Genomic DNA, 13,809 nt, shown 5'->3' on the forward strand with positions numbered 1-13,809 from the left:
ATATTTCCAATAATTATCAATTTCTTAGTTATAATACAAAAGGGAAGAATTTGTTTGCAGTATAAAGTATTTTTAAATGCATTTTATAAAACTAATGCAATAGCATAATAATTTGTAGATTTTTATATCGAAGTCGTGTAATTTAAATCACACGTGACATGAAAATCTGTAGAATTCATATATATTTTTCGATAGAATATTAAAGTGATTATGTTATATATCATTATAGAATTGTAATTGTAATGGAACATTTGAACCATTTTTATCATAATTCGATGTAGATATTTATGCATTTATGGGAAATCCAAAGGTACGATAATACACAGAATTCGCACAGTAGGCAACAATATATTATAAAATTCAAGTGTATGTTCAATTCAAAGTATAGTACTCGTAATTTTAAGAGTTAATAAATTTAAGGAGTGAAACACTTCTGTACGTAAGTTCCATTTATGTCGTTGCATTCATTAAAATATAAATTTGTATAAACATCCGCAGTTTATTTATAGTATTTATTTATAGTGAAATTTACGAAAAGTATGAAAAAAAGAAAAAGTTACAAAATAATAATGTTGAAGTATTTAAAAGATAGGTAGAATTGCGATATTTTTACATAAATCTTATATTATTTGATCGAGTGTTCTTTAAAAATCTGTTAAAATGATATCATTCAATAACACAATAGAGATATCACGCTACGTAAATCAATATTGTTCGTGAGAACTGTCCTGTCTGAGTCCCGGGGAGTCATTGCATTATATGCAGCTTAAAAGGAGCAGTAGAACCTTTTGAAATCTTGAAAAGTAAAACCTAATTAGGGAGTTATTCATCTTTGAGCAACAAAGAGGAGGGAAATCGCGTAATGTTCGAACGAAGAAGCATCAAAATTACTCCCTTTCTTGTCACGAAATTTCATTTTCTTCTACTGTAGCAGGTTTCTTTGAAAATTTTCCTACGTTGCTTTAATTATTATAAAAAGACTTTTGAATATACAAAAATATATAAAGATATTTTATAAGTAATAAAAAAGATAAATATGTAATGTATGTCATATTTATTTAATAATCGTTGTTGTTGAAGTGATCGTCACTTCTGAGAAAACTCAACATCTGGTCTTCGGTTTTTCAACCGCCTAAGGTCTTCGAAGGCGCATAGACAAAAGAATGCGTTTAGGAAAGGCCATAAGCGGTACACGTCCGATGTTGGTTGAGGCAGTTGTCTTTAGTCTAAGGGTAACGCTGCTAGAGAGAGGATCTGGATAGGCTTACATAGTACCACATATTTTGTAATTTACTAGTCACAATATATACACTTTCAATACCTTGCAGTTTGCTCACGCATTTATTTAATTCCATCCACTGAATAATCTTAACAGTTGTAAAATTGTGTGCATGTTTGAAGGAAATTAATAGTTTTTCAATAGAATTTTCGAAATTAATTACGTTTTACTATAATGTAAATATGTTAATTTTTATGATAACATACAATAATTAAAACTTTTCCTTTTTTCATATAAATTTGTTTCTTGACATTAAATTATTTCGTTTTTTTAAACTATTTATTTCGATATCATTTACTACTTAAATTATCGTAGAATTCTTGACTTATTGGAAATAATGATAAAGAAATGTTGTACTGATCGAAGTTTCAAAATTGTTCAGTTACTTTTAAATACATCTTTCTTTTCATTATCTCTTATAAGTTAAACATTCTATAGTAATTTAAGTAATCGTAAATAAGAATTTCAAATTGACTAAATATTTGACAGAATTATTTAGTATTTTAATTAGACATCCATATTAACAATTATTTATCTTCGCTGTTATCTTCTTTCTTTGTTCCAGAAAAGGTTATACCTTTTTTATCTGAACGTTGCAAGTTGTCGTATGGAATGTAATTTCTTCAAATTCAATAAGGACATCAGTTCTATTTCTCTCGCTATGCTAATAACTTTTTTCAATCCAACAAAAAAGTGGAATTTTGGTATTGCTATTATATCTGAAAGATTCCTTATTTTTATATAATTTTGTCCTTTACTCGTTACGTTTCGAGTTATACAAAAGAGCAAGATAATTTGAAAATATCCAATATACTTGGTTAAATGTTGTTAGAACTCCCATAATATTTAAGCGTTTTTATATGCATGCTCATTTTCTATATTATTAGATTTGTTTAATCACGCAAATAACAATTTCAACGTTATAATGTAGTTAGAAAAAAATAGACTTTTAAACTTATTACAATGGTTCATTAACTTGTTGGTAGTTAAAGCAAATCTTAGTTTAAATTACATAAATCAAACTGTTGAATTGTAGCATGAATTGTTAGTGTTATTACAAAACTTATTATTTGACGTATGTTATAAATCAAATAATATAAACAAACTCTCAATATCAAATAACTGATTCAATTTTATAGTTCTAATGGTTGAATCATTTTATTAATCAGGAAGCAAATCGTAACATTATTCATGTTCAATAATACAAATACGAGTGGGAACAAAAGTTTCATAACTCGAAACTTCCTGTTAATACACGAATACCCGATGGGTTTCCAAACTCATTTTTCTCGAAAATGAAGCCTTAAACGAAAAAATGTTGTTCTTACTTTACTTTTGCATGTAGAACCACCATGCGACCGCCTGTACTATCATTTCGAAGATATCCTATATGATACGTTGATTTTCGAATGTCAATCGGTCATTCATCGATGTTCAAAATTTATATTCATTAAACATTTTTCAAATGGTTTTTCATATTCCCGCTGCATAAGGAGAGGAAATAGAATTCTCTTCCCACCGAGTCCCTTCAGTCTTAACATTTTAAATTTTAATTAGACTTTTTCTTGTGGTGCTTTATAAAAGAGAAAGAAGAGAAGAAGCCAAATCTCTTGACAATATGAAGGACTGCATTAGGAATGTTGTCAACAAATTAAATATGCAAGTTTCCAGAGGGCGAAACTATTATTTAGGGACTGAATAAATCACTATATTGATGCCCGAGGTTACTTTCGAATACAGGAGATAACGGACAATTTCAAGAACGTTTAATGAAGATTTGAACGGTAATAACTGACCTCTAACGACCTTCAAAGACCGTTATATTATACGTCAATGAATGAAGAGAGAGAGAGAGAGAGAGAGAGAGAGAGAGAGAAATTTCTCTACATTACATTACATCTTTTGAGAGGAAGAAGAAAGATTTAAAAAATATAGACAGGGAGAGGTATTTTGGGTTTTTGTAAGTCTTCATTGATAAATGTTATGTAAATATATTATCAATGATAAATCTGTTCTAGACTTTTACAAGTGTACTATGAAGAAAATCTGATAAATACAGAAAGTGATAAAATCAATCTTTACTATTTCATATCTATCATCTTTACTGTGTCATGAATTATCACTTGCCATCGGTTCCCGAGATGTTTAAGCTTACTTTAACCAGCTATTTGTCCTTCAAAAATTATGTTAGTACATTGTTTTAGTTATGGTTTAGTCATGGTACATTTACTAACATTAAACTTGTATATCACATTTTGTTCTAGAAGAACATTACAACTAATGGCCCTCAAGTAAATGTGTTGTTCACTATAATAATTTAATTTGGAAATTGTTTGACCTAACCCCAATCTTAATCATGAGATGTACAACTCAATGATTTAGCTGCTGCAATAAAATTATAGATATCATCAACAGTAACCGTGTAACATAATGAATGTTTTATAAAAAAAAAGTTCAAATTTTTCGGACATAAATGACAAGTTTTAGACTCTTTCGTTTTCCTGGAAAAAGAGAAACATTGATTTGATTGTTTAGATCTGAAACATGATTACTGACGTGACTACTAACAAATCTGATAATATAATTTTTCTACATCGTGATTATAACATTTCCAATTTGTGACAAGCTATACCTGCACATTTTTATTGTCCTCTGCCAGGCTAGTTATCTACCCATAACGGAGCGCGATCGAATAATATGACTAGTTACTAAAGAGAGCAATGTACTAAAAATCGAACGGCCATTCGATTTCCATTCAAATTATTGCGGATTGAATTCGTCGTGTCATGCGTGATGTAATGAAAAGTGTAGAAAATGGATGGGTGTGCTCAGAATCGTAGTCGTTCTGCCGGCATTGTTTACTCGGAAGGAAGTTCAACTCGGAAGTGGCACTATTCATGAATCTCATACGAGGGGCAGAGCGGCGTATATACACGCACCTCGTGTGTTGGCGTGTGTCAGAATCTCTACAAAGATTATTTAATGTGTAAGTGCACGTTTCATAGATGAGGCGCGGTGTATTTAATGCAACATGTATACGTATGCGTATATGTTTGACGTAAAAACGTCATTCAAGGGGCTGGCTGCGCAAGCGTAACTTGAAATTCTGTACACAGATCAGTGTCGACTGATCTACAACAGCGTTTCTCAATCTTTTCTACGAGTTACGAGTTAAAATTAATTAAAATTAAAATTAAAATTAATTTAAATTAATTTAATTTAAAATTAAAATTAAAACTAAAAAATTATCTGTTTTTTTAATGAAATACTTGATAAATAAAAATCACATAACCAATCTAGAGTAGGTATAATGTTTGTACAACAAGGAGTACATATATGACACAAGTGTACATGTAAACTAGAGTAACTAGGATAGAGTACAATATTTGTACAAGTAATAGGTACGTTTTGTTTTATGTTTTAAATAAATGAATCGTCCATATAAATATATTGGCTTGCTCATATATTTAAAACTTTTTAAAAGATTGCAATCTAATAAATTTTCTGGTATAGCAGCATCAGGTTTGATAATGAGACAAGTGAAGGCGTTGAGTAAATTTTACACATTACAAGTCAGCTAATAATCTTATTTCACATAAAGTTGTAGAATTTCAAAATAGAAGTTTGTAACTTTTGATTTGTAACTCGTCAACTTATCAATATATTATTAGTTACTAAATTGATGTGCAAGAGGACTCGGATGTTGATTTTTATACGATTAGGAAAAAGTGGAAATGTCGATTAATCTTACAATGCATGGATTATCATTGAATTATTACTTTTATTCAACGTATTGCTTTAATTTACTACTTATTGCTAAATATTATTGGAATTTTTTAAATTCATTTTTTGTATTTTTGAAAGTACCTTCTATGTACGTTCTTAAAGCAAAAAATGATTTGTAATGTCTGTGATTGGGGTTAGAAAAGAAATAATAATATAATAAGGAATAATTGGAAGTGAGAATATACTGTTATTCATATCTACTGAAGTATTCCATTTTAAATAATTTATGTTCAGAAAGTAATTGTTTTATATATAAATATTAATATATTTCTTCTGTTTTTTAAATAGGAGGAGTGAATACTGGTGTATTTTTATTAAAATCAATATTAATATAATTCCTTTTCTGTGTCTATAAATGGATTATGCAGAGAAAAAATAATAGTATTTAATTATTATCTATCCAAATTTTTTATTTTCCACAGATAATCGCGAAAATAATGATCCTTTTCTTCGTAGCGTATGAACAATGATTTTTCGGCTGATGCATTTTTTGTCTTGAACAATATTTGATTATTAAGTAGCACAAAATATTTTGTTCCTTATAAATAGATTTTTTGAGATTGTTTTGTTTATGTCATATAAATAATAATTTTTCAATTTTGGTAAATAGTAAAGCAAGCTGCAAACTTCAAATATTTTAGTACTAAATTGCAATATATCAGATAATACTGTATCAAGCATCCAAGACAGGTTTATAACGTTTCATAAACTTTGCAAACAAGAAGTACTTGCACTACTTTATCTAACAGAATTTTGATGTCGCACTTGCTTTGCAGTATTTCCATATACGATATGTATCAATGCAACGTTACAGTATTTATTTTGCGAATAAATTAATTTTTGCCAACGATATGTTTTTCCTTAACGATTATATTTCCCGCTTTACAGTAGAATACATACTTTTTTGGAAACGGATTAATTTTACAATACACATCAGTAATTAAAATTTATCTGAGCGTAACGTACAATTTTATTTTTCAATACGCAAAATTAATATCGTAGAAAGCAAGAAAATGCAGCATTATGCAAATATCTCATACCAAGTTGAACATGGAAATGCGACAAGCTTTACAAAGAATTATAAAGTTGGTAACTACGCCAGAAATGAACTATAATTTAAATTTAATGCATTTAGGCCCGTGTGAAAGCTGGAACTAATTTGATTTGTTATTGTATAGACTAGTTGTTATTTTTACTTTCAAAACCTAAAAAATTGAGTAGTAAATGTAAGCAATATTATATCGTAATATAGCAGAAAATAAAAATGAGTAGCGATATAAATAATAATATTAATATTAGTATCAACATTGTATCGTTTCATATACAAAGAAATACTAATACTGAAGTAGTTCGTCAAAATGATGGTCTTTTTATAATTTCGTACAAGTTTTTCGTTCAAAACTTGGACAACTTTAAATCACATAAAATCATTATGTTTTTATGGAACTATTTTTTCATTAAACAGATTTTTATCTTTCTTCGACGAAGTTAAATTTTTATAGTTTACCAAACATAGATGCATCCATTTGAACATTATTAACTTTTTGAATTATATGTATTAGGCTGTCCCAGAAGCTTCTTTCGCTTTATAAGGAGATAATAGATCCAGTAGAGACATTTTGTTCTATTACTACAGAATAGATAATGCATGATTCAATAAAGTAGTATAAAACAAAAAATGTTGTGCATCTATTATTTCCTTATAAACGAAAGAAGCTTTGAGGATAACGTAATATATATTTCCAAATAGTAAATTGATAACAGGATCAAGTAAATAAAACATTATATATTTATGTATTCTATAATGGACAACTTTTAAAAAAAACTCACAAACATCTAAATTTGGAAAAGAAGAAGTATAGTTATTATATAATTATACAGAAATATAGATAGTATCATAGATAGAAAATGTAAATGCATATACAATGTGTCTAAAGCGCCATGACAATAAATTACACACACACATATATAATATAATACTTAAATATTAACTTTTAAATCAACTTGAAATCTTTCAGTGTTATTGATAAAATCTACAGTTTAAAACACGTTATTTATCAAAATTTTGTTTAATCGGAAAAAGTCATTTAATGGAAGCGGTTCACAAGGTCTACTCCAAACAAATAGTAACATATTTTTCAATATCTTCTCAAACAAACTTCTCACAAAAATATTCAAACAACTTGAAAACATCATGTTTCCATAAAATGAAAGTTTATTTTCATTTACCAAATAAAGAAAGAGGTAGTCTGAAATTTGGTGATCGAATGAGTAAACGGGTAATGAACGCAGAGAACAGTTTGAGAAACCCTGATATTCGTAAGCATGTATTATATAAACAATACATGTTGGCGATACCCGCGCGAACAGAGAATCGCACGCGTGGGTGGGGACACGAGCGTGTTTTACGGGTGGCGGATCTGCTCGCGCTCAGTCTATTCCTGCGATTCATGGATCCTACCGGCCATGCCGCTGATTTGTGGCCCGTTGACGTTTAATTCGGAATTCATAAGCGACTGTCAGTGGCGTTGAAACGCGCAAATTTAGCTTGATTGTTCATGGATTTTGTAAGCACCAGGTCCGTGGACAGCATCATCGAAGCTATTTTAATAATTTTACATATCTTTCCTACTTTATAATTTCGTATATCTCTGAGTAACGTTTCGAAAGTCGATAATTCGACCCGTTAATTAGAAACGATGAGTTAACTTGCCATTCGGATTCTCAATGCTTCGAATGCAGTAATTTATTTCATATGATTTGTTTTAATGTACCGATATATTTACTTGTACTTAATTTGTATTTACATTACATTTTTACGTGTATTCTGAACATAATTTTTGTATAATGATTTGTGCATTGCTTAATTAAAATTGGTTGCTAGCAATAGAAAAGTGGCTTTATTGGTTTTCAATTCTGTTTGCAAGGAAAGATTTGATTTAGAAACAATCTGAATTAACAGGTTAATTCTAAACTTGCATCAGGTGGTTGTGACATTCGGTTTTTCATAGTGCGGAATGACAATCTATGCAATGTAAACATCAACATTGTTAGAATTTGATTACTTGTTTTATAATTTCTTCCTATCTCGCAACAATTACTTTTCTCAAGTTTTTATTGTGTTAATTATCCCAATTAATGAATTAATTATATATGTTAATCGTCTTTGCTATTTATATTTTAAATAAAAATATCTGAATTAAGAAAACATAAAATGAAATAGAAACTAAATACGAATGAAATAAATAGAATAAAATAGAAACTAAAGGAGCATAAAAACCATCGTAAATGTATTTGGTATTTCGCAGTTTTGTTTGGCAGACATATAAGGAGAACATATAATTGAATTATAAAAATTAAAAACATTCTGACGTCGCATCAGCTGATGTTTTACCGTCGTCGTATTTACTTTCCAGATGATACAAAATCTGACCAAAGCTACGCCAATCAGAACGGTGAACCGAAGAGTTCCTTGATCCACCAACGAAACGAAACCGAGAAAAGTAAGAATCGATCATATTTCTTTTTCCCTTTAATTGATAACCGATATTACTTTGGAATGCTGTCCTGGCGGTGAATCATGCTTTTTGCACGGTCATAAGACAACATCAACTTCTTTTCCTTATTTACCGTGCACATTTGCATTCGTCATTCTCGTTTCATTCATGGGAAGATGTAAATGCTACGTATTAATATTACTTTATTGTGCAAATAAGATTATTAACTATAGTCTTTGTAACATCATCTCAAGATTCGGAAATATAAATTAAAGCGTATAGTAAATAAAATATGATAGCAATTCATAAGCTGTCCTTTAAATATTGCTCCACCGATAATAGGATTATTTTTCATATCGTCTTTTATATCTCGATAATTTCATGCCAGTAGTAGAACACTATAATTACTCTAATTATCGAAAGAGACTTCAGTTTGGTTAGAGAATTTTCGGTTTAGAGATTTCATCTTCTTCTAAATTTTTCTTCTCATTAGTATGATCGAGCCAAGCTAGCCATTATAGCATAGACACATCATTTTGTTTACCTTATCCCGCGAGCTTTGTTGACATTATCGCATTATCGAACGATTAAACGATTCTCGTTAGAGTGGCATTTCCCTGATAGAAAGGAACGAACGTCTTTTTCTTTATGTTTCATCGTCTTATGTCAATACACGTTGATTCCCCTGAAGAAAATTATGCGACGAGTAAAGCATTTTCTCGAGAACAATTCCGGCGGAACGGTTTAACAATCCCTTTCGTTACTTAACTATACTTATTTATAAAGTACGAACAAGATTGCATTTCACCAGACATTAAAAAGCAAAAGCAGTGAAAAAAACAAAAAAGAAAAAAAAAAGAAAAAGTAAGAATGAAGCATAAAACAGAAAAATAGAAAACAGAGAAAAAGTCGAAACTGGCCGATTTTACGATTCCATAGGAGTTTGCAAATTCTTGGAGTACGCTACCGACAACGAAGAGATAAACATGCCACACAGTGCGCGAAACCGCAGAAATCGCAAAGGTCGCAACAACAGAAGACCCTCTCAAAGGCAGCAAACTCTGGATAAAGCTACGAAAGATAACAACGCCACCATAGAAAATCCAAAGAGCATCGAGGAACACGAAGAGAATCTTCACGAACCTAAGACGAGCGCAGATACGAAGACGAACGACTCCGACTCGGAGAATACCGTACACAGTGGCGAAATTCAACAGAAGAATGTCGAAGACGATGATGTAAACGTGACAAAGAATTCAGATAACGAAATTACCTCAAAGGGAGTTATATCGAAGTCTCATAGATACGCGAAAGAAGAAAGGTGTCGAATCGAGATAGGCACAGTGCAACCTGGCATCAAAGTTATGAAGATCACAACGATCAGTAGTTCACCTCTGGAAGCAAAAATCGATCATATTCCTGGTGTCGGTATCGTAGAGACTGGTAGTAAAGATAAGATGCCGGATAACGAGGGTATTGTGACAATTTCCGAACCTGTAGACTCTTTCTCTTCTTCTACGACGAAAATGGACAGGAAGAACGATCTGAATCAAGATTCGATGTTGACTGACAACAAGCTGCAGATTCGTGATGTCAGCGACTGCGACACGGTAGAGACCGATAACGTTAAACCAGTTATCGTTGAAATGGAATCGGACGTGGAAAGGGAGCCAACGGAGCTAGCTACGCGGTTGGAAGCGGATTTCGATGACTCTGATGCGTCGAAGCAAGATTTTGTGGAACCGAGGCATGTCTGGGACAGCGTGATGCCGCACGACGTGGAGAGGAAATTGAGGAGCTTCATCGAGAGTCTAAAATTGCCGACTTACGTGGAGGACGTCGTGGAACCAACGAAGCCAACGGACCACGAGCGGATCAGTGGCTCGACGCATAAGAAGGTAGTGAGGAAACGCGCCACTTTCGAAGCGCAACACGCGCACTTACAGGCGGCTAACAGGTTTTTGGACATCATTCAAGAGGAGGGCGAGAAACTGTCCGAAGACGAAGAGCAGCATATAAGAGATTTTATTAACGAGGAGATTGGGAAATACCGAAGGAAAGAACGCTGTTCAGAAAGTGTAGAACAAAAAGAGGAATTGATGCAAGAAATAAGAGAGGAGCACAGTGTGAAGATAAATGTGATCAACGTGGACGAAGAAATGTCTGAGAAAAAGGAAGATGCTGATACAAAGAAAGATGCTGATAAACAGGAAGATGTTGATATAGGAAGAACAGTAAAATTGGATAGAGTGGAAACGGAGCTTGATACTAGAGAAACGAGGAAACCGATTGACGAAGATGATGAATCGCAAAAGGATTTAAAGAAGGAGAACTTAAAGCTGAAAGAAGATAGTGATACGGAAGTGTTAGAAGGAAAAAATGTTAATGTTGAAGACGAGTCTGTAGGAAGTGAGTCATTCAAAATAGAGGAATTGGAGCAAAGTATAGAAGAAGATGAAGAAATATTAGAGAAAAAGGACGATAATAATGGAAAAATTGAGGAAGTGGTAAGCGAACCATCGAGTAATGACAGTATAAGTCAAAGTGATTTTAAATTGAATGTTGAAGATGAAACTAGTGGTCTAATGTTATTTAATGGTGAAAATAATGAACTTAAAGTTTTGAATAGTAAGCAATTAAACGAAAAATGTGAAACATTAACTAATGATGTTAGAATAAAAGAAGTAGAGGAAGTATCATTTGTTGAAGAAGGTATATCGACAGAACAGATGTCAGAAAAGCAATCAGAAATTTCTGATGATTTAAATATCAGTGCACGTTGTACAATAATACAGGTTCAAGAAAACAAAAATGAAGAATTAGAACTGAATAAAAATCAAGATACTTCAAATGAAATATCAGAAGAATCAAACATCAAACAGTTAGAAACGGATGGTAATTGTACTCGTTTGAAAAGTGAAGCATTAATTGAAAAGCCTGTTGGAGAAGAAAAATTGGATTTAGAAAATAATATACAAAATTCTGAAACAAATATATTGTCAGAGGAAACTGAAGAATCAAAATCAATTGGTGACGATAATGGTTCCAAAAACGGAGCATTGTGTGAAAAATTGGTAAAAGAGAAGGAATCATGTATGAAAGATGATGTTATGAAAGATTCTGAAGTAAATCCGTTGCCTGAAAATCAAACGACTGAAGCGATTGAAAATGGAACAAAAAAGAATGGAGAATCATCTTATAAAAGTGAGATAAAGTCCGCAAAAGTCAATGAAGAATCATCATACGAAATAACATCTGCAGAAATGAATGAAACATCGTCACAATACGAAACAAAACATAGAGACGTCGATAAAGAATCATCGAATGAAAATGAAACAAAATCTATAGAAATTAATAACGAATCATCACAATCGAAATATTCATCTGTAGAAAATATGCAAAATGAAAGATATACCGATCCAAAAAACATTAATATTTCCGAATCAAGCATAACGAAAAGCGTAAGCGATGAATTATTAAAAGAACAATCCTGTTGCATAGAAAGGAAATACTCAGAAATTCAGACTCCAGTAAACGTTGTATCAGTGATAAAGACAAAACCTTGTACCATAACGCCACCAAAGAGATCTTCTAGCCTATCAGACATCGATTTCCAAGAGAAAACAACGTATTCCGGTATTTACGATCGTAATCCTCCAACTCCTCCGCTTCGTCGAAAAAGGGAAGTCAAAAAGCTCATAGACGATCCTCCCAGTCGTCCACCTCTTCCGAAAGAACACCTCAGTACATTCGATGCATCTGTCAGACAACCCTTGGAAATACATTCTTTGGAGACTCCAACGATGTGCAAGAATATTGGCAGCCTGAGGACTTTATTGACAATAATATCCCGCAGTGACGCGTCCGTCAGAAATATTCGCGACGCTTTAAGCACCGTGGATTCGTTGGCTCTGCCTGAGAACGTACGTAAGATAATCGATGATCTAAGAACAAGCGGGAGGAGGGCTTGTCTCGGGAGTGACATTACCGAATTGCACAATTACCTTGAGAACGGCGCCGAGCTTGGCAATGGAGCAACGCCTGAAATAACGCATGACTACTTGAATCGTAACATACACGAAAAATCGTCGGCGCCCAAGTCGTCGGAGAAATCTAATGCGCACGAGCCGGTCGAACGAATAGTGAAAATGGTCATAGAATCGTCTAAGGACGAGCCTGATCGAACAACAGTTTCTGATAAATCCAATCAGAAGCAATCCGAGAGTAAGATCGGAACATTAACAAATGAAAATCAGGGAAACAAAACTGAATCGGAACAGCCATCGCGTCATCATGTTAATAAGGAGGTTATCAAGAGTGAAATGTCGAGCACGAAGACGATTGTAACGCAAAAAAACATATCAACCATGCGTAACTTCAGATCGCGTAATAATAAAGTTGAAAATTCAAAAGATACCAGGGAGTTAACTACTAGCGAGGAAGAGTTTGAAGAAATATACAAATATTCCACTTCAAAGGACAATGACGAAATACAGTCTTACGTTCGTAAAATTAGCAAGCACGATAATCATGATCAGAAGGAACGTGAAAAATTCGATAGCCCATCAGAAATATTAGATCCTATTATAAAAATCCATCCTGAGCATTTCATGGATAAAGAGAAGTTGGAGACAGTGGATTATCAAGGGCACGACTCGTCTAGCAGTGCAACTACTTTGAGTACGGTGAAGTATAACCCGGCAGATGCCTGGCAAGCTGATATTTATTCGATAATAGTGGAAGAAGCAAGGAAAAGCAAGCTTAAGCGAGAGGCAGAGGAGAAAGTCGAATCATCTAGCTTGAAAAACAAACTTCCTTTACTGAAAAGGGATGAATCATTTTATAATTCAACGAACTGTCACGAAGTTCCAGTGACACCTGAACCTATACCCTATTCACCTGTCGAAGATCTGTGTTACGCGACCATTGACAATGATGCGAATTATGTGAAGAATCAGTCGCAGAAAGACGGAACTACTAGTAGACCAGAGTCTTTAAAAGACCTTAGCATTAAGAAAATCTTGTCGATGCCGTACGGTTTTCACGTAATCAACGAGATCACGATGCCTAAATTTAACATCTTTAAAAGTCTACGATCTATCCCGAAGTTTACTAATAACGTAACGAATGGTGAGATTAGAGACATTCCATTAAATATGCATGGAGTGAGTGAGCAGCAAACTGAAAAAGCTAAACTAACGACAGCTTTGTCAGAGTCAAAGTGTTCTGATCCATGTAAAACCACTG

General features: G+C 32.6%; 1 protein-coding gene across 1 annotated transcript in view; it reads left to right on the forward strand.

Moving 5' to 3' along the window:
• LOC132915422 (uncharacterized) overlaps positions 1 to 13,809 on the forward strand; it is a 383,223-nt gene that overhangs the window by 199,146 nt on the left and 170,268 nt on the right. Inside the window, exons 5-6 of the mRNA XM_060975216.1 lie at positions 8,482 to 8,568; positions 9,502 to 13,727. Of these exons, the coding sequence (XP_060831199.1) occupies positions 8,482 to 8,568; positions 9,502 to 13,727 (4,313 nt within the window). The remainder of the gene's footprint in view (positions 1 to 8,481; positions 8,569 to 9,501; positions 13,728 to 13,809) is intronic.

Source organism: Bombus pascuorum, chromosome 17, assembly GCF_905332965.1.
Source record: "Bombus pascuorum chromosome 17, iyBomPasc1.1, whole genome shotgun sequence".
In the NCBI taxonomy this organism is placed as follows: domain Eukaryota; kingdom Metazoa; phylum Arthropoda; class Insecta; order Hymenoptera; family Apidae; genus Bombus; species Bombus pascuorum.